The sequence below is a fragment of the Protopterus annectens genome, chromosome 9.part0, assembly GCF_019279795.1.
Source record: "Protopterus annectens isolate FY-2018-M chromosome 9.part0, PAN1.0, whole genome shotgun sequence".
NCBI lineage: Eukaryota > Metazoa > Chordata > Ceratodontiformes > Protopteridae > Protopterus > Protopterus annectens.
The window spans coordinates 1040871451-1040899353 of NC_056743.1; the positions used below are offsets into that span (position 1 = coordinate 1040871451).

The 27903-nt window shown below is 39.0% G+C and overlaps 1 protein-coding gene across 2 annotated transcripts in view; it reads right to left on the bottom strand.

Moving 5' to 3' along the window:
• Positions 1 to 12391: 12391 nt before the first annotated feature.
• LOC122811781 (keratin, type II cytoskeletal cochleal-like) overlaps positions 12392 to 27903 on the bottom strand; it is a 50237-nt gene continuing 34725 nt past the window's right edge. Inside the window, exons 5-8 of one of the 2 annotated variants that reach the window (XM_044083841.1) lie at positions 24915 to 25079; positions 22638 to 22763; positions 20085 to 20305; positions 12392 to 13287 (exon numbers count right to left, since the gene is read on the bottom strand). In XM_044083841.1, the coding sequence (XP_043939776.1) occupies positions 13038 to 13287; positions 20085 to 20305; positions 22638 to 22763; positions 24915 to 25079 (762 nt within the window). In that variant the 3' untranslated portion in view covers positions 12392 to 13037. Of the gene's footprint in view, positions 13288 to 16020; positions 16242 to 18564; positions 18691 to 20084; positions 20306 to 22637; positions 22764 to 24914; positions 25080 to 27903 lie in introns of both variants that reach the window. The other variant, XM_044083842.1, reaches the window with a different exon arrangement.

Below are 27903 nucleotides of genomic sequence, written 5' to 3' on the forward strand. Positions count from 1 at the left end.
CTAGAGGGGGGTAGTAAGGAGGGATAGGAATAGTGCGACATGGAAGAGAAGGACATCTATGGTTCTGGTAAGATTTTACACAACTATTCTATGTCCTTCTATTCTCATATTGCATTATTCTAACATGTGGCAGAGTACCAAAGCTCAGCCTGTGATATGAGAGGAGGAAGAGGATACAGTCTCCAGGAAACCATGGAGGATGGCTCCAGCAAACCCTGCCCTAGTCCTAGAGATGCAGTCCAATTTATAATGTTTAGTGTAGGTATGGACTGAAGACCATGTAGCTGCCTCTAAAATGGTGGTTGTATCTAGTCCTTTGAATAATGCCCCTGAAGAGGCCACAGGTCTGGTTGAGTGGGCTCTCACAATGTGGGGTAACTGTCTTCCATGGAAAGAGTAGCAGAAAGATATAGTTTTGGAAATCCATGCCGATATAGTTTGTTTGGATACAGCTTTCCCCAGAGCCCTTGGGTGAAAGGATACAAACAGTTGGTTGGACTTCCTGATGTCCTTAGTCTTACCCAGGTAGAATCTGAGTTGTCTGTGAACATCGTGGGAGTGGAGCACTGTCTCACTATCATTCTGTGGAGAAGGAAAGAAGGTGGGCAAATGAATAGATTGGTTCAAGGATAGTCCATTGACCACTTTAGGCATGAAGGAGAGGTTTGTACACAGGGAGACCCTATCCTTATGAAAAATGAGGTAAGGTGGGCTAGCCATGAGTGCGTGTAACTCTAAGACTCTTCTGGCCAAAGTTAATGCTACAAGAAGCACTATTTTCCAAGTGCATATCTTTAAGGTGGCTGAAGCTTCTGGTTCAAATGGAGCAATAGTGAGTTTCTCCAGAATAAAATTCAAATCCTAAGGAGGAGGTATGGGCTTTCTCGGTGGCCTGATGTGAAGGACCCCTTTGAGAAAAAGCTTCACCTTTAATCTGGATAATATAGGTGGATTGAGAGGTAAGCAGGCTGAGATAGCTGACAAATAGACTTTAACTAAAGACTATGAAAGTTCAGATTTTAAGAGCTCACACAAATAAGACAAAACTAGTGGTACATCTGCCTGAAAGGGGTCTAGTTGCCTGAGAAGACACCAGGTGGAGAACCTTTTCCATTTGAATAAATGGGATCTCCTGGTAGTAGGTTTCTTGGCCTCCTGCAAGACAGATAGCACATCCTCTGAGTAAAGTTGATTAAAGGGGAACAAAAGTTTATGACCCACAGGGTACATCTGAGAGTTTGCAGGTGTGAGGGGATAAGAGATTAATTTTGTTATGTGAGGAGGTCCACCTTGTGTGGTAACTTCTGGCGATTGCCCTTGGCTAGTGACAAAAGAAGGGGCAACAAGTGCTGCCTTAGCCAGTTGGGAGTCAACAGCAAGATTTTTGGCTTGTCCTGCTGAATCTTCCAACAGGACTTTCTGTATAAGTAGGAAGGGGAGGAATGCATACAGAAAACTCTCCTTCCATGGAATTGTGGAGGTGTCCACTCTTCAGGCTTGTGGGGAGGGGGACCTTGAGCAGAATAGCTGTAGTTTGTTCTGAGGAGAGGCAAACAGATCTGTCTGTGGTGTACCCCACCAGTGGACTATGTCCAGGAAAACATCTCTGTGTAACATCCATTCGTGATTTTGAGACAGTGATCTGCTAAGGGCATCCGCTGCTCACTGTTCTGTGATGGGATGTAAACTGCCAGTAGTGTTAAATTGGAGTGAGTAGCCAACTCCCATGCTTGGATGGTCAGTCTGCAGACTAAGTAGGATCTGGTTCTCCCTTGGTTTTGATATACCACAGGACTGTGGTGTTGTCTGTAAAGATTTTGAGGGGACCTGGATATATGATGGAAAGGAATGCCTTCAGGGCTAGGAGAAGTGCAGTCATTTCCCCTGATGTTGACATGTTTTTACTGAAGGCAGGGGTCCCATTGGCCCTGCACCTTGAGTCCATTCATAGTGGCCCCTCATCCCAAATCTGATGCATCTGTGTACATTTGTTGAACTGCAGTGAGTGGCTGCATTGGTATTCCTGGATTCAGATGAACTTATTGAATCCACCACCTGATTTCTTTCTTCAGTCAGAGAAGGAATGGCACCTGGAAGTCTAGTGGATGGGGGTGTTGTGACCAGACATTATTCAAATACCATTGAAACTTCCTCATGTGTAGTCTGGGAAGTGGCAACATGGTGAGAGTGTCTGTCATGAAACCTAGGAGGTGAAGGAATTCCCTGGCTGAAATGCAGGTCACTAGGAGTAGTTCTTGAAAGAAGTTGGTCAGGGAAGTGACTTTTTCTTGGGGAATGAAGGCCTTCATCAAATATGTCCTTATTCTGCAACCCAAGAAAATCTGGTCTTGTGAAGGAGTAAGGGAGGACTTGTGTAGGTTGACTCTAAACCCCAGGGGTTCCTAGGAGGGAAATGGTGAATTGAAAGTGTCTTAGCAGGGTACTCGGTTCCTCTGCTTGTATAAGGAGGTTGTCCAAGTATGGGAAAATGTGAATGCTTTTTGTTATGCAAAAGGCTACTACAGGGGCTAGACATTTTGTAAATACCCCTGGTGCTGTAGGCAAACCAAAGGATAAGGCAGTAAAATGTGAAGATGGCACAGCAAAATGTAGGAATCTGCAAAATTTTGGATGGATAAGGATATGAAGAAATGCCTCCTTCAGATGTAAAGTGGCCATGAAGGAACTGGGTGTCAAGAGTGGAAGAAGGGTTTGAAGGGACAGCATGTGTAAGGTGGGTACATGCAGAAAGGGGTTTAGAAGAGACAGGTCCAGGATGGGGCATCATGGGCCATCTTTTCTGGGGACTAGGAAGAGCCTGGAATAAAAGCCTTGGCTTTCCTGTGCTGGGGGGACCCTTTCTATTGTGCCCTGCAGGACCAGATTTTGGATCACTTGAGGGATGAGATGGATCTCTTTTTTTTTTTTGGAGGGAGGGGAATACCTTTTGGGGAAGGTTTTTCCTTCCGTGTCATAAAATATCCTTTTTCCACAATTGATAAACTCAATTGTCTAAGGTGATTTGTTGCCACAGTGGAAGATAGTGAGAGAGGCGGACAGGCAGAAAGGAGGAAATTGAAAGGGGTGTTTAGACAGTCACACATTGTTAGGCCTGTCAGGAAGGGGCTGTCTTGGAACAGTTTGAGAAGAGCTAAGCCTGGAAGAGGAAGGTTTCCTGACACCCTTCCTGGACTTGAAGGTGGAAGGTGCAGAGGCCCTCCTGACAAAACCTGGCTTAGCAGGGTAGTTTCTATGAAATGTAGGTACTGGTGAGACAAAGGGATGCTGGAGGTTTTGCAACTCCTTGCTCTTCTCCTGCAGACTTTTAAACAATTTTGCTGACTGCTTTCCAAAAAGGAAGTTACTGTCAAGAGGGGCATCCATAATCTTATTTTTGAAATCATCTGGTAGAGGCTGTAGCCTGAGCCATGAGTACCTACGAAGAATTGATGCTGAGTCAGCTGACCTAGCTGATGCTTTTGCAGCATCATAGCTGCATTTTATGGAATGTCTGGTGACTTGTGCAGCTAGACAGATAGAGGCAACTTGAGATTTGGTGGGAGAATCTGGAATGGAAGACAGCAGATTCATGGCCTGAGATACTAGGTCTAAGGTGAATTTGACCATGTGTGTTTGGTAATTGATGGCTCTAAAGGCCAGGGTTGAAAAGGTATAAATCTTCTGTCCTAACCTGTCCATCACTTTACTGTCTGATGACAGTAGGGAGGAAGAGGGTAGCTGCCTGGATTGTTTTTCTGCTGAGACGGCAATAACAGCTGTGTCTGCCATAGGTGGTTTAATATGGAATTTGAAGTCATCAGGAAATTTGTAGAACCTGTCTGGTCTTTTAGGGGAAGGTGGCTGAGACTCTGGATTCTTGGAAGCTGAGGCTGGTATTAATGGAGGAATAACAGAACCTTGTAGTACCTCTTCTGTACTTCTATCATCTTTGTGGAGTCCCATTTAAAGTATTCCCACATTTTGAAAACAGTTTCACCAAAGGTGATGTCCTCAGGTGGGGAATCACCTTGCAAGGAATCCTCGACAGGAGAGCAGTACTCCAAGGGGAAGCCAGCTGTGAGGTATAGGAGAGGGACTCATCTGAAGAAGAAGATGAGTCTTCCTCATGAGCCTGTGGTTGTGGCAATGGGCCAGCAGAAGATAGTCTGAGGCTAAAGGTTGGAAGAGCTGCAGAAGTCTGTGATGAGGTAAGCCTCAGGGCCAGGAAGGCCTGAAAGAGAGACTGGAAAAATTCCAGCCCAATCAGGCATTTCTTCTGACAGAGGCAATAGGTACTTAGACTTCTGTTTCCTTTTTAGAGAGGGAGTCTTACATCCTGGCTGAGTAGGCAAAGGCCTAGTGTCAGGTGTCGGCCAAAGAGTAGAGGGGCCTTCCTCTGTAATGGGCAGTAACACTAGCCATTCAGATGAACCCAGTCCCCCCCCCCCGACATCGGATGCCAATGTTGCTGGAACCTCTGTGGACATGCAGGTTGGAGATGCAATGGCAGCATCCGAAGTGGTACCTGCCAAAGTCGCCAAGTTATCGGACATACCTCAGCCACTAAATGAGCAGCTGAAGGGATGTCCATACTCAGAGGTGCAGTAGCAAGCCTAGCTACCTTGGCCTTTTTTTATGGCAGTTCTGCTGAGATGGCTGATTCTGGTTTCATACTTAAGGCAAGGCATTTGAGAAGTTGGTTCTTGCCAAAAAGCTTGAAGGCTGTGAGACAGCTATGCAGTGTTTTGGGCACAAACAACTGGCAAATGGAACATGCCTTGTGGTTGTGGGAAGGCCCTAAGCAGAATATGCAGATGTCATGGCTGTCTTTATGTGGAATTTGTCGATCGCACTCACATTTTCTCTTCCTAGATAACATGGACGGAAATCACTAAGTAAAAATTATACAGCAACCCAAGCTTGGCAGAAAGAAGGGGAAAAAATCCTCAAAGGGGTACTTATCTTTTCAGGAGTCTCTTGCATGGAGAAGAACGAGTGAGCTGACATTCGACTGGTGGCAGAGAATTTCCAAGATATGTGTGTGTGGACTTCACATTTATGGCCCATGGTTGATGGTCCCTGCATGTGATGCCCCACGTACGTTACAGCAGCCAGGATAAGCTTTTGTATTTGAGTCAGATGTTTGGGTCACGAGGTGGAGGATCCTACATGTTAGAATGCTGTAACATGAGAACATAAGGACATCTTACTAATAGTGTCATTTTAAATGCACCTTCATTAAATTAGGAAGTGTGTTACTGTGCCATACTGCTGCTAAATCACTCTCATACATGTGCTGTCTCTTCTCCAAGTTGTAAAATGCAGTCTAGTAGGCTTAATATTCATTAGATACTTTTTTGAGTTGTTAAATTAGTAGCTGTAATATGGAGAGCCATAGTTAGGTCATTTGGTGCTCTGGTTTGCACCAGACTGGCACCATCTGTCAGTCCACATTTGAGGACCAAAAGGGGTGTTGCTATGAAGTAGTGACAATGCTATTAATTGTACCATTGTGCCCTGTACCATTACAGCACAGAAAGCTAAACTAACCACACTTAAAATGTTTCTATTTGTTGTGAATCTTTGCACTCCCTATTTAAGAGAATGGTTGGATAGAAACATTTGGAGTAATGCTGGCCATCCGAAGCAGGAAATTCCAGGAAACTTGAGACTTAGGAGGATCGATTGTCACATTTTCCAGCTTGTTCCTAGCACTATAACATGAATTCCAAACCACAGGCAAAGGTTACAATACACAATATTCAAGGAGGCATTTCTGAATCAGTTTTGTATGAAAGCATTACAAAATGTTTAAGGAAAAATTGGGATGTGTGCATTTTTTTTTGTTATAAAGATTAACATCCAGATCTATGTAGACTTTAAACCATAACAATGTCTGAAAAGAATGGAAAGTAACAAAGTGACAAGTGGGTCACATAAAGCAATCATAAGTACCTTAGCGCAGGTCGACAGATGGCTGTGCACAAGAATCAAGTGTATGCGGGACAGAAAATGAAAATGAAACTACCTGCAGCATAACTTCTGTATTTATACTGGGGGTGCCATTCAACTGATCAAATTATCTGCTTGCTGAATTTTGTCAAGTTGTACACAAGTGATTGAAGTCATCAGTGGCCGAATTCCTGATATAGCTAAATGCAATCTGTATGGCTTTGGCTGTGTAACACTGGTGATTGGAAATAAGTCCTTCTTCCACTGTTTGCACCCTCAGAGCTGACATATAAAAAGTTGCAGTAGTGAAGTGGGTGCAATAGGGCATGGCCCCCCCAAAACTGGGCCAAATTCATAAAAGTTACAATGATATCTGCATGAAATGTACACCCTGCTATAACTTTTTCAAATTCATAAAAAGGGCCACCTAGTGCTTTTGCATGAAGATGTGCAGCACCATGACTGGCTGTCTCCCTGGCCATGCTGTGTACTACTGAGGCAGTCTGGGAGATTGGCAAATGATAATTAGCCATGTGTTCTAACCTGCAACTGTGGAGCAATTCAGGGAATTGCTTGGTTGCATAAAGTAGCATGGCTACTCCAGGTTGCTTACAGTAATGAACGTAACCAAAAGTCCATGTTCATCTACTGCAGAAGGGCTAAGTGCTTGGGAATGTAGTGGTAATGTAGTGTTCGGGCAGTGTATGTGAGTGTATGTGAGGGCTACATGTGTGAATATCTGCTTGACAGTGCATGTCTGCCTGGAAGGAGGTAGCAGTAAGGAAGTTAGTGAGGTGGTAAGTGAGTGTGTGTGTGTGTGTGTGTGTGTGTGTGTGTGTGTGTGTGTGTGTGTGTGTGTGTGTGTGTGTGTGTGTGTGTGTGTGTGTGTGCTTGTGTGTGTGTACGTGTGTGCTTGCAGGTATGCGCATGTGTGTGTGTGTGCATGTGTGGGTGCGCATGCATGTATGTGTGTGCGCGCATGGGTGTGCGTGTGCACGCATGTGTGTGTGTGCCTGTGTACGCGAGCACACGCACGTGTGTGCGTGTGTGTGTGTGTGTGTGTGTGTGTGTGTGTGTGTGTGTGTGTGTGTGTGTGTGTGTGTGTGGGCATGGGTGAATGTACGAGTGTCTGTAAGTGTGCTCAGGTGAGAAAGGGGCTTTGTGTATACATGTGTGTGTGTGTGTGTGTGTGTGTGTGTGTGTGTGTGTGTGTGTGTGTGTGTGTGTGTGTGTGTGTGTGTGTGAGAGTGTATCTGTGTAGAGGGGAGATTGGGTTGAGATGACTATCAAGCTTCCATACACTCCTACACTAATGAGCAAAGCCTGCACCAATGGGTCAGTAGGACCACTAACCACCAGGGAAAGGTCATTACACTCATGCTTGAACAGCACTTACATGTAACATAGATCGAGGGCTGGGAATACTAGGGACCATGGATACTCAAGATAGCATGACAAAAAATATATATAATATGACGTAGGGAGGCACTAAATGCAAGGAATATTATAAGTAGTATAATGGTGATGTATTAATGTCTGGCGTTTAATTTGTTGGATTGTGCACATATGGTGAATGTGATTCAAGTGTGGAGCATGTTTCTGTTTTAATGACTTTTGATCGAGTGTGGAGTATTTACGGGCATGTGTGGTAAGATGTGATGTGTTCTGTATGTGAGGCACTTTTTGTTTTATTGTGTGTATTGTAATCAGTGATTAATTTCACTATTCAATATCTACCTGTATGTTGACAGCTGGTTCAAGCTACATCATCATTTTAATTGTTCTGGACATCAGAAAAATCTCATTTACTAGTTCTGCAGTAAATTATCTGGGAATGTAACCTCTGCATTAGCACATTAAGTGTGAAGTCCTTAATTATGAGTTTTGGTGCAACAAGCTTGTTATGCAAATGTTTTTATTTATGATCTTCACTGCTATAATGATACTATTTACATTATTTTTGAACATAATAATTGAGTTTAGTGTGCTATACATATAATGTGTACCATACTGTGACCCAAAAATTTACATGGGGGAAGTCCAATGTCATTGGGAGAGGGATGAAGCACCAACAATGACTCAGATGACCCAAGTTTAATTAATGACATGGGCATTTGTTGAAGCTGGCATGGTAGAAACAGGAATGATTAGGTATTTACCTGTTTGTCTCTTCTAGGGAGGGATGGTTCCAGGTGATGTTGTGGTAACAGAGTCAGATAATGGGTGCTGGGGATGATACCAGTACTGTAATGGGGGCTGATGCTGCAGTAGTTGGGCTGGTAAAAGGAGGACACATCATGATTTAGGCAGGACATTTTGCTTTATGGCATCACAACACTCTGATGTAGATGAGTTCAACCTAGCATGTCAGAGGGTGGTAGGATTTAAAAAGAAAACTCCATCTGGCTGTGGTATGATATTCCAGCTTCTCCGCTCCTCTCTTCCAATCATGGGAGCATTCATAACTTGAAGTCTCAGAGTTCTTTCCATTTAGGGTGCCAAGATCCATAGCAAAGGGACATGTCCAAAGTACTCCCCCCCCCTCACAAGGTCAGGGTAGAAGGAGCTTTGGGAAGCTGAAATCTGCAGTAGCTGGCAAAAAAATATATAATAAAATACAAAATACAAAAAAAAAAACATCATCAGGAGTGTTATATGGAGTCAGGCTTGAGTAATCATCTGTTCCATTTGTACATGTATAAAAGATTCAGAGATTCATATGTATTTGAAGGCTATGGAGTCTTATGACCATTTATGACTTGCTCGTACCATCCATCATACCACATCTCCTTTCTGCAGGAGAGTCATACTACTCCTAGTATTTACATGTTGCTGTGACTGTTTCATAATGTATGAAAACATGAACATTATTCAGCAGTGCATTCTGCTTGAATACGTACATTACTGTGTCCAGCGTCTCAGTTATAGAGTATATATCATGGGGCAAAGGACACATGATAACACATACACCTGATGAGTGAGTTACGCTACAACAGTTCCAAGGTGCTAAATGCCCTTCTTGCTGAATAGTGCAGGTTTTCGAAATTCCTAATCACCACAAAGGACTACATTCTTCTCTGGTAGCATTTCAGTGTGGAGATTAAGCAAGCACAGAGAGGAGAACCAGTTGGCATTACATGTTCACAATGATTTCCTTTTCTTTTTGATTTTGCAAATTCAGAGTTAAAGTGTAAATTATTTCACTTGGGTGGTACCTGCAAATAGTTAGTTGTCGTGATCATGGTTTACCTTGGTAGACAAAAGTAAAATAAAATAAAACAAATAATGGGGACTCAGGGGCCACCTCTTCTTGTAAAAAAGATTTTTACAGCATGTTTAGTTTTTTTATGTAGGACAATCTGTATGGCTCCTCAACAAGGGTGGTCATGCAACAGTCAGTAGGGTCACTTCTGCTGATCCCACTCAACTGGAGTTTCAGTAGGGTCACTTCTGCTGATCCCACTCAACCGAAATTTCAGTCTGTGCTCTCCTTCACTAGACAGGAAGTCAATTAACTACTTGTTTTAGGAGCACTTGGCTAGATTCAAATTTTGGCAGGTCTATATTAAATCAACGAAAATCCATTACATCGAATACCAAAACAGCGGCATGTATTACTCGAACCTCAAAAACACCGAATGCACTAAACCGGGAAATTTAAAATATCGAATGTTCATAGTCGGCCAACCCCACCACCCGCTACATACTACCTACCCAAACAAAATAAATAAACCACATACATACACTAACCAAACCCTACTCCTAACACTAAAGTAAAGCACCAAAACTCAACTTCTAACCCTACACTAAACCCGACATACACAACTATAAGGTCCGTAACTACCGCACACTTTCCCTATGGAGATATACCCAAACAAAATAAATAATACACATAAATACATTTAACAAAACCCTACTTATAACACTACACTAAATCTTGCTCACATTACTTATCTATGCACTTACCTTAACTCGCACCCTAACCCTAAGGTCCGTAACTATCACACACTTACCTTACGGAGCTATACCGCAGACGGGCCCAACCAAAACACTTCGACATTTCGAATTTCGTGGTTTTTCACGTTTGATTATGTATTTTGCGCAATACTTGATGATTTCGTATTCGCATAAACAAGAATTTCGACAATCTAATAGGAACCCATTTTGACATCTTTATTGTCACTGAAGTATTTCATATGTGAGTAGTAGTGCAAGTATTACATTTAAAGGACTACTTAACAATTTTCATCTAGGAGTGTCAGTAGTTATAGGAATTCAGGAGAACAAGCTAACAGAAATCCTACTGTTGAATAAGTTAGCAGCCACTCAATGATCCAAGATGGTTGATAGTAGTGCATATTCCATCTCCAAAGTATAATTCTCCTCATCTCCTTACCAACAACATTATGTAACATCACAGTTGATATATATGTATCTATACACATGTACATGTATATAGTATATGTACTTACATCTATATAAATGTATTTATATATATATATATATATATATATGTGTGTGTGTGTGTGTGTGTATGTGTGTGTATGTACGTACATATTATATGTATATGTATATGTACATGTATGACTCATCTTCTAAATCCCGACGCCCAGAAGACAAACGTTCATTTATGCGAGATGAAAATAGTGAAAGATGGAATAAACGAACACTGAAATTTTCCCAGGGTAAGTAATTACTTGCCCAAATGTAAACAAATACACAACAAGGTAAGTAAAATACACTTCGGTGGGGTACTGTGCCCATCATACCCCCCAACTATATATAACAACTCTGGGATTGCACTACCGTGGAGGAAAGCGCATATTGGGCAAGTGATTATTTACCCTGGGAAAAGTTTGGTGTTTGGGTATTCCATCTTTCACTACTTTTGTCTCATATAAATGAACATCGGTCTTCTTGGTCTCAGGATTTAAAAATAGACTTTATATATATATATATATATATATATATATATATATATATATATATATATATATATATATATATATATATATAAAATGTGTGTGTGTGTGTATTTAAATATGGTAGGTGTGGTTCTGTACTTCAGTTCTGATGAAGTCGTGTATAACCTAAAGACAGAACTGTTTAACCCAATGTATTAAAATTTTTATTTTCGATTTATTTTGTTTCTTGGTGTAAGTTTTTATGGCAAAAGTAGGTAGCTCAGTTTTCCTTGTGAATCGACACCGAGTGCATTTTCTTTGCTTACTAGTTAATTTGTGCACTTTTGGGCTGTGCTTTTTCTGTGTGTCTGTTTTGATGAGGTTATACCTTACATTGCATCTGTGCTTGTTATTGTACACTGACGATTCTGTTTGTGACACCCATGTTAAGTACGACAGCTACTACTACAATTCGTTTAGTAAGAACATCTCTATGCTAGACATGAATACATGCATGCCAAGTAAAACCCTGCCGTGCATGCATTCTGTTATGTGCCAGGGCAGTGAGTGCATGCTGTGGGGATATGTTATTGGTACAGTTCAAATCCACTACTGTTTTTCAATTATAGTTATTTTTAGGGTCTGCAGCAAACATTGAACAGGCACCACTGTGTATGTCCTCGGACCTCACCTGCCCTTGACCACCATCCCTTGACTGTACCGCAGCTCCATCAGTATTTTGGAGATGAATTGCAAGCATCTGGGTTATATGCCACCTAATTCCTGTAGATATGGGCCCCGCCACAAGTGGAGTTGGGTGCTCCACCACATCGCACAATTGATTTCAGAGACCTACAACATTCTCTAGAAGGTTTTCCACTGGTGTTTTGGAATCAGGAGTGCTTTTTCTAGTTCACTTACTAGTCTATGCAGTTTGAGGGATCCAGAATCCCTTCTGTTGAAATCAGGGGAGAAGTAAGAACTTGGGGAATCCCCCTTCAGTTTCTGTTTATCTGTGATAGTACTGACAATGTATGTACAGCTTCTGCTATTTACTGATTTGCAGTTTTATATTTTCAGTTTCTGTGACTTAACACTCAGGGTGTTTATATTAAAGATTATATCAGGACCAATACATGTATTACTAATACTGTACTTGATCAGGAATATCTGAAATGCAATAGCACTTGATCTAAAAGACCATATATGCTGCACAACACTCATCTACAATTATTTTTTCAAGTGAGCTGATTCCTCTTTCATGTTTGATTGTCATATAACATAGAAAGACAAGATAACACAAGGTAGTCATCTGGGTGGATCTTCCTCTGTTACCACAACTCCTCAATATTTAGGAATAAACATCTTCTCCAAAAGGGATAGTCATGCTTTATAAAATGATGACAAATGGCTATCTAACAACAGTGTGTATATCAAAATTAAATCTTCAGTTTACAAAAAACAACTAAAAAAGCTATATGTGACAGTAAATGCTGTTTAAATCACATTATGTAATGAAAACATGACAACTCTAGTAACTCTTTATCATTTTGACTTGGTCAAAAGTTACTTTATTTATTGTTCTGGTAAAAAAAAAAAACATAAGACAGAAAAATCTACTAGTGATACATGATTCAATTTAAACAGCATACAAATCTAGATTTATTCCGTATCGATTCAAAAGTTGTTCACATATTGCAGAAGGAATACGTTCAGTTAGTATTTTGCAAAAGCTCATAATATAAGATCAGCTTTACAAAAATAATATGGAATAGTTTGAATAAAGGGAGGTGTTTATGAAGCAAAGAACAGCCATATTACAGCAAAGACTGCTTACTAACAGTAAAGGCCATTCAGAGATGGTGTACAATGCAGTAAATAACTGACCTGTTATTTTCAGTTTGTAAAAGGCTGCCTGAAATACCTTAAATGCTGTCCAGCAAAACTATTCTCATGTAATTGGTTTCAGTTCCTAATTGTGATGCTTCATTGATGTGATTTTTTTTCTAAGTATTGCAGCATCTAACAAATGCTCTCGGATAACAAAAAAGAGCACATAAAGAAGTTAATAATCTCTGTTAATGACAGTTATCATCACCATACTGATGGCTTGTTTACAGTCAGTAGGCAGTACAATATTGGCAAACCACAAACGTGACTGGGTCTTCCCAAAGACTGGGTTCATCTAATCATTCTGGCTGTTTCTGTTCTTACAGATGAAACTTTTGTGATGGCTGAACTTCCATGGACTGAACCTCCAAAACCAAAGCTGGAATTTCCTCCACTGAAACCCTGTCGGCCGGCACCACTTGCAAGTCCAAAAGCTACATTGCTTCCTCCGAAGCCTCCGCCTGCAGCAGCTGCACTACTGGTACCACTAGTCATTGACTGCACCAAGACTGTGGCCTGTCCACTGCCTTGTCCACTCAGCCTGTTAATAAAAGAAATTACATCAGTTCTTACAGCACTGAGTTCCATGACACCATTCTCCTACCAGCAAAACATGTTTTATATGTCATCAATAACCTGACAAAAAGTACAGAATAAGTTAAAATACTTCAAGAATAGCTCTACTCTTACATATACTGGCAGCCACTGTAATCCTGTCAGGATTAACTATGTTTATATTCTCCATTAACATATCAAACTACTGGCAGCCACTGTAATCCTGTCAGGATTAACTATGTTTATATTCTCCATTAACATATCAAACTACTCCATCATTCTGAACAGAGATTTGATGGTTTTGGTTTCCACCACCTTCCTTACAAAGGGTGGGGGGGTTAAACCAAGTATGCAATAGATAGTATTGATATTTAAATTCCTGGGGGGTGGGTTCTTACAGTGTCTGGAGTGTAGCTTTCATCCTTTTCCTATCATATGCTCCTACTCATCTCTCTTCCTTCCCTTTCTGTCCATCCACTATAACAGATAGAGTGATGAAATGCTTGCTGTGCTTATACAACCACCATGGTTTTGTGACTGCCACAACATCAAGGCAACCAAAGACATGAAGGCTGTTAGTTCAGACATCGCTACCCACTGGATTCGGTTTTCCTTTGTAAGGTTTGTCCCTTTGGTTCATTTCTTTTCTCCTTGTCATTTCCCTCATTTAAACCTGCACTCTTCTTTATCAGCCTCTGTAATGTAATTGGACTTACAAGCACAACTGTTACTAAGAATGTAAGAACAAGCAAGCCTCTGAGTAGACAAGTGAACCACTGGAGTAAGTCAATAGTAGTAAAAATAAAAACAAAAGTGGTTCCACATGGCAGGAAATAAGGTATAGAAGAAATTTATTGCAAAAAGTAAGCGCTTTCGCGAATAACATTCGCTTCTTCGGACAGGCTTCAGAAAAGAGTCTGAAGAAGCGAATGTTATTCGCGAAAGCGCTTACTTTTTGCAATAAATTTCTTCTACAATTATTTCCTGCCATGTGGAACCAATTTTGTTTTTATTTTTTTTACTAAGAATGACCCGAGTGCCTTGTTAATTTGAGTGCTTCCACACTAGTTCTTTTAATTTTTTTCTACTTTTATGGGTTTTGGCCTGGATTTTCCAAATTAAAGAATTCTGAATTATATAAAAAATAAATTCTGATGCCTGGCCTCCTCTCCCATGTATGTAGCTTTACCCCGAACCTTTTATTAATCTTACCTCAGAGATGCTCCAAATTAAAAGTATGGCTAATTCCTCCACACAACTTTTCTTTTTTCAATTTTCAGAGTGCTTTAGAATAATGAGTCAAGAAATTTTGAATGAATATAATTTAAGTGCTTGCCAAACAAATGTTTAATTAAAGTAATAACTGAAGATTATGTACTACTTCATGACTAGATATAGGCTATGGCTACAAAATCATGCATCCTTCCTGATGAATATTTTGTCACTGAACTGTTGCATTTACCTTCTTCCATGTTCCTCACCTCAAAATAGAAATATGCTTTCTATATGCTTTCCTCGTGTGAATATTATCAAACATTGATGTTTTTGGCTTATTCCCTCCTACCATGACTGACCTGATATGAGTACCAAGCGGAAGTTTGAAAGATTTTTGTTCCTTTTTGTTTAAGGACTAAGCAGCCAAGATTCAGTGTTTGCTTACCAAACTTACCACATTATATGCAAAGCACCAAAAACACACCATAAAGTTAGGTAATTCAGTGCGTTTCCAGATTCCTCAAAGCGTCTAGTATAACTCAATAACTTTAGAACATTGAAACTAACTTTACATACCCTGAATTTGAAACAGCTTGCCTTAGTGTATGCTGCCCTGATGTGGCATATACATGTCTTCAGCATACCTACCTGTATTACCCTCATGTAAAACATAGAATCATCCATGTACCACATACATACACACACTCCTGAACCTACCCCCACACACACACACACACACACACACACACACACACACACACACACACACACACACACACACACACACACACACACACACACACACACACACACACACACACACACACACACACACACACACACACACACACACACACACCATGTAGAAAATGCATAAGACATAGTCCATGTGTACCACACTAGTACAGTGATGCATTCAAAATGCAAGGTCATAAATCAGTACATAAAAGGAATTTCTAGTATTTCATACAGATGACTTATCCTATTAGCCCCCCCAAAATTAGAGGAAGTTTTACTGTATTTCTATTTAAGTCTTCATATAATATATAATGATCCTGTGTGTGGGAAGGGTACAACACGAAAAAGAATAATTATGTATACTAACACTAATCTATACAACTATGAAATATTATTGAAAAGGAATTTCTGGTAATTGCAATCAAAGCATCTATCCTTCTGTATATGCAGTCTATGACTTGCAACTGTGGCTCATACATAAGGGGAAGGATGGATTTAATTAAGCAATTCTCCATATTTTAACTGTTTTAAAAAATGACAGTTACATACCACATGCAAAACATGAATCCATTTATGAACAGTTTTACAGACTTGTCACATTTGTATTAACAGTTGTGAACATTTATGCAGCTACTCTTTAGTTCTACATGCCCTTTATGTATCCCATATCAGTACGGAGATAGCAAATGGATGAAGACGATTTCCTACAAATGTCAAGGAAGTTCAGATCACAGATGTACTATGCTGACTTGTACACATTACATACCTGATCTCCTCTCCCTCCAGAAGCTTCCTATAGCAGGCTATCTCAATGTCCAGACCCAGTTTGGCATTCATGAGCTCCTGGTAATCATGTACAAGTCGGGCCATGTCCTGCTTGGCCCGCTGTAGGGCAGCTTCTAACTCTGCCTTCTTATCGCGGGCATCTTTAAGAGAGAGCTCACCTCGTTCTTCAGCTTCTGTGATGGCAGCCTCCAGAGAAGCTCGCTATATAGAAAAAAGGATCAACTGAAATGTAAATCACAGTCCCCAAAACACTAACTCTGCTCCTAAAGGTTATCTATGAAATTAGCTTAAATATTAAATACAAATATGTAGAATGCTATCTCCAAATATATCAGTACTTTTCTATTTGCTAACAGAGTATGTGAACTGGTTCAAAGAATACATTTTAGACATGATGCCGAAAATAAAATAGGACAGCATAGAGTAAACCAAAATTGAATAGAGTACAGCATAAGCCACTAATTTTTCTAAGAATACATTTTAGATTAACTATTCCAATGACTTTGTGTTTACACACAATAATATCCAAATACCCAACTTAAACAGAATACTCTCAACCTCTCACTGAAATGACAAAGCAATTTTTATACGCAAGTGCTGCCTGTACAATCCACCAAGTTGCAAGTGGGCTCTCTCTTTTGTAACTTCAACCTCTACAAAACCTGGGCATGTGTCTCTGCTGCAAATGGCTATTACCCAGTTGGAGTCTCCCAGCAAACAATGTCAAATAAATGAATAATAAATAAATGACATTTGTTTTAACCAAAGCAAATTGTATCACATTGTTTTTGCATGTTTCACCCACTCAGCTGGGATTACAGATTATAGCTGATCTCAAGGGAAGTTTCAGTTCTGATTGCACTATCACACAGAGCACACACTTCATTTCTTTTTTTAATTTGTTTTTGAGTGGATCTCTGCATCTCTTAAACTGTATGCTCTCTACGTATATACAGAAAATGTGCTAGTGGAACACGTTAACATCCTCCATTCATGTTCATTGTAACTTTTGTTAATGTTATGTAATGTTAATGAAAATGCACACAGCGCCTTGCCTGTTCTCACTTTACTATTGGAAAGGAACTGTTGTTAATTTAATTTAATTAGACTGCTAAAACTAATGTATTTAAACAAAGTAAAAATGGTTGCTCACAGTTATGAAACATGTCTTTCTGAAGAAGTCTTGATAATAAAGACTAAAGCGCTAAATTACTACAAGAGTTGTTGGTGTAATTTACTATTCATTGAATGCTGTTATTGTCAAGAAGTTCATTTCTTAGTTTATATATATATATATATATATATATATATATATATATATATACACATACACACACACACACACACACACACACACACACACACACACACACACACACACACACACACACACACACACACACATGTTGTTAGGATAGATTCCATAGTTCCTTTCTCCTTTTATATAGTTTTAAATTACGACACAATTAGGGAAACTGAATGCTTTGGAAGTCCCAGACTTTTCAGGTTGTTGTTGACTTTCGGCTTTTCCCGGTTAGGGGTCGCCACAGCGGAACTCCGGTCTGCAAATGATTGGCAGTAGATTTTCATGAACGCCAAGGTGCCAGCTCGACGTCCAACCTTCAATGAAAGCACGCCCATTTACGCATGTCTTTCGAACGCCACCCAACTGTGGGGAGTACATACAGACTCCACACAGAAGGCACTCCCCGCACTCTAGCTGAGAATCGAACGGGAGAACCTCCTGCCATGAGGCAACAACGCTACCACTGCACCACCGCAGATATAAGTCCCAGACTTTTCAGGTAAACTTATGAAATTAGTAACATCATTGGGCAAGTGTATGAAGAAAGTTGGGTAATGAGTGAGGAATTCTTTCTTATTGAAGAACACCATCTGAGATTTATACCTTTTAGGCCCACACCTCAAAGCTGAAAAGCTGAATGTACCCAACCCCTGCATTTCAATAAGCAGGACTTTTGAGATTTTGGGAACTTTGCAAAATTATTTTGAGATTGCAAACTTCATGATGCTACATTTCTTAAAATCCAGATGACACACTGGAATATTCATAATATTGCAAAAATAAAAATATAAGGGCTGTTTCTTGATGATGAATGAGATTATCTAAAATGTGTTTTTCACCAAAAAATGTTACTTGTAAAAATATAGAAATATGTGTGTATGTATATTTACCATTATAGTACTGGCTGTCCAGTACACATAACCATTAGTGCTTATCTGGAATTGTACATTGTTATGTCACTGCTGTTTTACTGTGACAGAATCAGTTTAGTTTACCAAGCACTATCTGATCCAATTATGCATGTAGCTTATGGCTTGTGCATATCACATATGTTGCCTGCAGATTCTCTTCCAGAATGTTCCACTTCTAAATCATCCTGATCTAAAAAAATAAAAAAAGGAATGACTCTCCAATGCCTTTCAAAATGCATTTACGTTAACCATATTCTCCTTCTATTTGTTGGGAGTAAAAATAAATATGCAATTTATAAGATCATACCTGGTTCTTTAGGCTTTCAATTTCATTAGTTAGTCTTGAAATCATTCTCGTCATTTCTGCAATCTCTGTCTTTGTGACACGAAGGTCTTCTCCATACTGTCCTGCAGAGCTTGCCAATTCTTCATACTGGAAAACAGAATAAAATGACAAATAAGTCTATAAAACGGGTAACACTGACTTTTGTAGTCAAGTTTGTTATACTCATTCAGGTGGTCGGTGATCTTATATGTCTGCAACTGACATGGAATCATAGCCAGCCTTTTTTCATTCTCAAACTATTACGAGCTGCAGACAGAAAATAGACAGCTGTACAAACGGCACCCCCAAATACCCATGTTAGGTTTATGAATCAAAGTGTGACCGTATTTTACACTCTTGGGGAAAAAAGTAATGTTAACACCAAGAGGGCTACTGACTTGAGGAAAAAGTTAAATTTCCTTGGTAGATTGCAAATTAAGGCTTAGGGTAACAATGATGCACTGACCCTTCCTTGTAGAATGTGAACTTTTTTCATAACTAAAAATGCTTATGTACTTAATCTGTATCCCGTTTTCATCACAGATACCAGAGTTCCACCAAGACCATGCATCAGAATCATGCAATTTCAACCTCTGTAAGGGTAAATACAACATTCACTTACACTTTTGTTATTGTTTGGCGAGAAAATTAGTTGCATTTTCAGGTAAATTACCTTTGAATTCAAAAATCTAAACCGATACTAAAAGTAAAGCAGGCATCTATTTGCATGCATGCATTTCAGTCTGGTCTATACAGAGCTACTCAGTGCAATATACAAATTGAGCTAAATTATAAATTTTGTAGACAGTGTTTGGTTGGAGGAAAAACAATGCAACTTAAAAGTTTATTGGTGATGGCATTTAAACACTGTTTTTTCCATTTTTTTTTTTACTTTAAGTATACAATACATTTTGATTTTTACCACATTTAATAACAAGAGGTGGACTCTTCAATAGCTCTCTCTGAAGTGAAAACCAAGGAAGTTTGTTATGCTAGCCATGATTTAACCACTGAACTTTTCATAAGCACTACATTGCAAAGGTATTTAAAAGGGGACCAATTTCACTTTCAGCTGGCAGACCAAGTTCCTGTACAATGTCAGAAAGAGAACATCACTGAGGACACGATTTAACACCGGAAGGGTAAAGACAGCAGAAGAATAGAAGGAATAAGTAACCTAGCATGTCTATTTCCTGTCTTTCATTCAATTAGGTGAGATAAGCTGCTGTGATAACATCATTCTACCTCCCGCTCTTAACCAAAACAAGTGAAAATGTTATGAGTTAAAGCTCTACAATCTGAATTTCAAAGCCTCTGACTGTAACATTTATGAACGTTTTAAGATGCACAAGTTTACAGTCTAACTTTATCGTACAGTTCTACATGCCCTTTATGTATCCCATATCAGTACGGAGATAGCAAATGGATGAAGACGATTTCCTACAAATGTCAAGGAAGTTCAGATCACAGATGTACTATGCTGACTTGTACACATTACATACCTGATCTCCTCTCCCTCCAGAAGCTTCCTATAGCAGGCTATCTCAATGTCCAGACCCAGTTTGGCATTCATGAGCTCCTGGTAATCATGTACAAGTCGGGCCATGTCCTGCTTGGCCCGCTGTAGGGCAGCTTCTAACTCTGCCTTCTTATCGCGGGCATCTTTAAGAGAGAGCTCACCTCGTTCTTCAGCTTCTGTGATGGCAGCCTCCAGCGATGCTCGCTATATAGAAAAAAGGATCAACTGAAATGTAAATCACAGTCCCCAAAACACTAACTCTGCTCCTAAAGGTTATCTATGAAATTAGCTTAAATATTAAATACAAATATGTAGAATGCTATCTCCAAATATATCAGTACTTTTCTATTTGCTAACAGAGTATGTGAACTGGTTCAAAGAATACATTTTAGACATGATGCCGAAAATAAAATAGGACAGCATAGAGTAAACCAAAACTGAATAGAGTACAGCATAAGCCACTAATTTTTCTAAGAATACATTTTAGATTAACTATTCCAATGACTTTGTGTTTACACACAATAATATCCAAATACCCAACTTAAACAGAATACTCTCAACCTCTCACTGAAATGACAAAGCAATTTTTATACGTAAGCGCTGCCTGTACAATCCACCAAGTTGCAAGTGGGCTCTCTCTTTTGTAACTTCAACCTCTACAAAACCTGGGCATGTGTCTCTGCTGCAAATGGCTATTACCCAGTTGGAGTCTCCCAGCAAACAATGTCAAATAAATGAATAATAAATAAATGACATTTGTTTTAACCAAAGCAAATTGTATCACATTGTTTTTGCATGTTTCACCCACTCAGCTGGGATTACAGACTATAGCTGATCTCAAGGGAAGTTTCAGTTCTGATTGCACTATCACACAGAGCACACACTTCATTTCTTCTTTTAATTTGTTTTTGAGTGGATCTCTGCATCTCTTAAACTGTATGCTCTCTACGTATATACAGAAAATGTGCTAGTGGAACACGTTAACATCCTCCATTCATGTTCATTGTAACTTTTGTTAATGTTATGTAATGTTAATGAAAATGCACACAGCGCCTTGCCTGTTCTCACTTTACTATTGGAAAGGAACTGTTGTTAATTTAATTTAATTGGACTGCTAAAACTAATGTATTTAAACAAAGTAAAAATGGTTGCTCACAGTTATGAAACATGTCTTTCTGAAGAAGTCTTGATAATAAAGACTAAAGCGCTAAATTACTACAAGAGTTGTTGGTGTAATTTACTATTCATTGAATGCTGTTATTGTCAAGAAGTTCATTTCTTAGTTTATATATATATATATATATATATATATATATATATATATATATATATATATACACACACACACACACACACACACACACACACACACACACACACACACACACACACACACACACACACACACACACACATGTTGTTAGGATAGATTCCATAGTTCCTTTCTCCTTTTATATAGTTTTAAATTACGACACAATTAGGGAAAGTGAATGCTTTGGAAGTCCCAGACTTTTCAGGTTGTTGTTGACTTTCGGCTTTTCCCGGTTAGGGGTCGCCACAGCGGAACTCCGGTCTGCTAATGATTGGCAGTAGATTTTCATGAACGCCAAGGTGCCAGCTCGACGTCCAACCTTCAATGAAAGCACGCCCATTTACGCATGTCTTTCGAACGCCACCCAACTGTGGGGAGTACATACAGACTCCACACAGAAGGCACTCCCCGCACTCCAGCTGAGAATCGAACGGGAGAACCTCCTGCCATGAGGCAACAACGCTACCACTGCACCACCGCAGATACAAGTCCCAGACTTTTCAGGTAAACTTATGAAATTAGTAACATCATTGGGCAAGTGTATGAAGAAAGTTGGGTAATGAGGGAGGAATTCTTTCTTATTGAAGAACACCATCTGAGATTTATACCTTTTAGGCCCACACCTCAAAGCTGAAAAGCTGAATGTACCCAACCCCTGCATTTCAATAAGCAGGACTTTTGAGATTTTGGGAACTTTGCAAAATTATTTTGAGATTGCAAACTTCATGATGCTACATTTCTTAAAATCCAGATGACACACTGGAATATTCATAATATTGCAAAAATAAAAATATAAGGGCTGTTTCTTGATGATGAATGAGAGTATCTAAAATGTGTTTTTTACCAAAAAATGTTACTTGTAAAAATATAGAAATATGTGTGTATGTATATTTACCATTATAGTACTGGCTGTCCAGTACACATAACCATTAGTGCTTATCTGGAATTGTACATTGTTATGTCACTGCTGTTTTACTGTGACAGAATCAGTTTAGTTTACCAAGCACTATCTGATCCAATTATGCATGTAGCTTATGGCTTGTGCATATCACATATGTTGCCTGCAGATTCTCTTCCAGAATGTTCCACTTCTAAATCATCCTGATCTAAAAAAATAAAAAAAAGGAATGACTCTCCAATGCCTTTCAAAATGCATTTACGTTAACCATATTCTCCTTCTATTTGTTGGGAGTAAAAATAAATATGCAATTTATAAAATCATACCTGGTTCTTTAGGCTTTCAATTTCATTAGTTAGTCTTGAAATCATTCTCGTCATTTCTGCAATCTCTGTCTTTGTGACACGAAGGTCCTCTCCATACTGTCCTGCAGAGCTTGCCAATTCTTCATACTAGAAAACAGAATAAAATGACAAATAAGTCTATAAAACGGGTAACACTGACTTTTGCAGTCAAGTTTGTTATACTCATTCAGGTGGTCGGTGATCTTATATGTCTGCAACAGACATGGAATCATAGCCAGCCTTTTTTCAATCTCAAACTATTACGAGCTGCAGACAGAAAATAGACAGCTGTACAAACGGCACCCCCAAATACCCATTTTAGGTTTATGAATCAAAGTGTGACCGTATTTTACACTCTTGGGGAAAAAAGTAATGTTAACACCAAGAGGGCTACTGACTTGAGGAAAAAGTTAAATTTCCTTGGTAGATTGCAAATTAAGGCTTAGGACAGGTCCTTGAGGGATTTTGCTTGTGAGTGGTCTTTTTTTGTAGAGGTGGACTCCCCAGGCCTAACTTCCTGGGTTTTGTCTATGAGTCAGATGGTTCTCCACCGGGTGACATAAGGTAATTGTTTCAAGGCATTTAGTTTGCTTAGATTCACTCAGAATACCAATAAAGGTCACACCACATTTAAACCCCGATATCTAGCATTTAATCGCTGTGCCCCAACTGCCATGCCACTTTATTTATACCATGATTCAAATCTTAAAAAAAATATTCATACAATGGCAACTAGAAGTAATACCTTCAAAGACATTACTGGTCTCTGCTATAAATGGGATACCTCAAGAAATAAAAAAAGTATAGTCTGTTTCTGTATCAATGGCCCCACTTTTATACACTTTATTTTATCCTCCGGGAAGAAGCTGTGACTTCCATCTGCTTGACATAACTCTGAATATAATACTGCCAAGTTAAACAGGTTAGCACATCCTAGTACATCTTGTTAAGTCCCATTTCTTCATGGTCCTGCAATTCAAGTTTGGTCCAGCAAACTATGCAACTGTTTTAATGGGAAGGGGCAAAGATCCCCATACCCTCATCTGTCTTCTTACTTAGCATCATTAACTGTGAGACCAAAATCCCACAGAATAGGTTACAAATCATGCAGTTTGCATCATGTAGTGGTTTTGAATTATTATGACAAAATGGAACTGAATGAATCTAGTAAATACTTTTAAGCAGAACAGAACAAGTCCCTTTTTTTCTCTACAGTATGCCCAATCTGTACTTATATTACTATGTATGTTTTTTTTTTAGTTTAATGCTGCTATAACTACTACAAATGCATTTATTATTTAATTTATACATTTGTTAAGTAAATTCATCTTTTTCAGCTTCTATTTAACCATAACATGGGCTACGACAGAAATGGTACGGGCAATCTTTATCTTTCTATCAAAAAAGAAAAAGCACTGACAGAGAACTGTGCTAAATCCTTAACAAATGAGGTTTATGATGTCGAAATCTAAAGCATTAAGCTAACTTGCTACCTATTCCATTCTGTTTTAAGGTAATGTTTAAAAACAGCATCAGTATTTTATCTCAAAATGAATAATAGAAAGTAGTCTCACAGAAAGATAAAACACAGTATAAAACTCTTACTTACAGATTTTAACAGTATAAACATATTTTTTGTTTTCCCCTTTTCTATGCCCTTCAAGTGACTATCAGATGATCAACTGCACCATTTTTGCATTGAATGTCTCCACTACTATCCCCTGATGCTTGGACCACCCTAGTCATGGGTTGGGGAGAAGAAGTAGAGTGGAGCAGCTGGCAGTGTCACATGTTCTGCCCTGCATGCCAGAGCATTCTTCTATGCCCTAACTCAGCAAGGCTACTGACATCACACAAATTATTACATAATGCCAGTTAGCTCCACCCCCCTTTTCAGTGCCAACTTGTTAATGACAATCTGCTACATGACTAAGGCACAGTCCTTGTCAATGGGGATATATGTCCACACAGGCAGAAACCCCTCCCAGAGGAGGTGAGCGAGCAAAATTAGTCCTTCCCACTCCCACACCTGACTGCACCTCCTCCTTCAACACCTGAGCCACTGCTCAAACTCAGGTGAGCAAGAGTCAAGGTCCAACCTCTCTCTTTATACCATGGAGACAAAAGGATACTTTTTTTCTCTAACCATGTAGCATCAAATATGTTTTAATAGCTGCAGCTGTCAGTTTAGATATTTAATCATGTCCTTTGTATCAAATGCTCCTTGCAAGATGTCTATCATCTTGGGTAATGACTTACCTTTTGCTGGTAAAATGCCTCAGCTTCAGCTCTGCTCTTGTTGGCCATCTCCTCATACTGCAGTTTGACCTCGGAAATGAGGTTGTCCAGATCAAGCTGACGGTTGTTGTCCATTTGCACAATGGCTGTGACGTCCTGTACTTGTGTGTGGAATTGCTGAAGTTCCTACAAATTTCAGAAAAAAAATAAAACTTGTTTAGAAACATGACATTATCAAATGACTACTTTACATATTAACATATGAAGTGCATCACAAAATAATGTCAAGTCCCTGTACATGTTAATTAGTAAAAGTGTTTACCCACACTGTTTTATGCTTAATTAATACTGTAGTCCTACTTACTATACAATGGCTTAGCACAGGTTCTAGAAATGTGAAAAGGATAAAAGAATAAAGACCTGGCAATTAACATGCTGCTGAGCTGAAAACCTATGATAAGTATCAGAACTAGCTATTAACTGGAACATGCTGCAAAAAAGTAGTGGGCAATCAATGTGAAACATGATTACTACTGAACAAGGTTATTCTGAATAGTATTGCAAAAGTAAAATAACAATACACATTATTAAGGTATTATAAGAAAGAAAATCAGGAACTGTGGCTTGATTTGTTAGAAGAAAGATAAAGAAGCGCTCCAGTTACAGAAAGAAACAGGCAAACCTACTTAGTAATATATTCTGACTACATGGCAAGGAAAAAGTTCCTTAATACAAGTAAAAGGAAGACGAAGGCAAATGTACAACATCTGGGAAAAATACGTTTTTGCTGTAATGAAATGCAAGGATGTGAATTTATTGCGCTGTAGTACAGCCATTGGCAAACATAGAAAGGCATCATCAGTTTGCACCACTCTGGTAAGCTGTGGAACTAGATGCTTTCATGTAAGTTAACAGCATATTAAAGCCATTAGATAAATCTGTGGAGAAGGTCTGCTGAGGAGCTTTTAAAAGGATGAAAGAGATGAAGCTGCCATCATGTGCATCATCGATCATTTGTTTTGTGAAATATTTGAAGAGCTGAAGCAGTATTTACTTTGCAATATGATGAAAGTGGTGCAACTGAAGTTATGCACAAGCAGAATGAGACCCTTAACAGAAACTACTGAAAAGGAAGAACAGGAAGCATGGACATAGTGGAAGCTTAAACATATCTTAAAGGTGAGAACATGTTAGAACTGGATGAAAACTCTTGTCAGTGACTTCAGAAAGGCATGCTTAAAAGACATAAGGTTAAAAAGTGAGAAAGATGCCTTGAGCTATTTCTTCAGAGTATGTGTTTTGGGAAGTGAAACAACCTAAGAAATTAAGAAGTGTGTAGGCAACACAGAACAGTCTTCAGAAATACAGAAATATGCACGACTTCAACACATACAAAAACAATAAGGTCTGGTATTGTTAACAGTCACCTGAGATCTGTAATGACAAAGAGGACAGTAAAAGACAGGTCACATCAGGCTCTTCAGGCCTTTTTTCATCACAAGACTGTTTCTTACAGAAATATTATACTGTCCCCTCCCTCATTTATGCTCATAACTCTACAGAAAAAAATGGTAATCTGAAGTATATAGAATGAAAAAAATGATGCCTGACAGCCTGTGTAATAAATATTTATAACAGTCATTGTACATTTATTTTACAATAGCCTTATTATATTAACCTCTTTACTATTTTCTCTTTAAAATAATAAAACTTTAACAGGGCAATATAAAAGAAGTTGACTTTTCTAAGCTGTATCTCAAATTTTACATTGTATGGTGGTGACAAAAAAGATGGGATTATCAGTAAATCAAATACAACAAATTATTGACATGGCTTCAGTTGTAGGGAAACTGCTGGAACTACTGTGAAAAGAAAACATTTCAGAAATCTGGGAAGTCATCATGGTAGAGTACATAAAGCAGAACAGAGAAACAACAGAAAGTTTAAGTCATGAAATCTAAAATGACTTCTTGACAAGATAACCACGGTGTTAGATCAGAGAAGAGTAGAGAATGTGGCCTTCATGAACATTAATCAGGCATTTGGTACTACATGTCAATATGAGCAAATTAAATACACTTGGTGTACATCCTAGTATAACTGAAACTGCAAGATACTGGTTAGTTGTTAGTGCACAGAAGACTATATTAAAAAGAACACACAGATGTAATGATGATAAACAGTGGAGATACCACATTAGTTAGTTTGCTGGAGGGTGGGGGTCTTTTCAACAGTTTCATAAATTATATTTACAAAGGACTAAAACAAATGAAAATGTTTGCCTTTTACTTGTGACACAGAATTATATGTTTAACTCAAGATTAAGCCAAGCTAGAGTTTTCACTGTGACATACCGTAAACCTCTTGTAATAGAGATCCATGAAACATATATGCAAAAGATCCCTTAAGGACAGAGTGTTTCATCTATATGCTTTCTGAATGCCCATGACTTTTTACTTTTTAATCTTTGTGGATACATTCAGGCCAATAAAGCCAAACTGCACTAGCTGTGGACATGCATGTTTTAGCCTTATGATCCTGTCAGCAGAGCATAATTGGACTCTAGGAGTATACATTACAAACACAATGTTTTTACACCCAGCTGATGTCCATAACCACTAAGGTATCTGCAAAATATCACAACTAACATTCAAACCAAAAAGTAAAAAGGTCACATAGACAATAAAAATGCCATATTTCTGAAGTACAGCCAAACAATCCACTTGCTGTTGTGATGAGTTCACAAGAAGGCTGAAACATGCATGTCCGCAGCTAGTGAGGTTTGTCTTTATTGGTCTGAATGTATCCACACAGACAAAGTAAAAAGTCATGGACATTCAGAAGCCATACAGCTGAAAAACTTGATGTCCTTAAGGGGTCATTTGTATATATCCCATGGGTCTCTATTACAGGATGTTTAGGGTATCACACAGTGAATACTCTAGCTTGGCTATGTTTTCCTTGTAGTTTTTATTAATTCATTTGTCTGTGTGACCTTTTAACTTTTTGG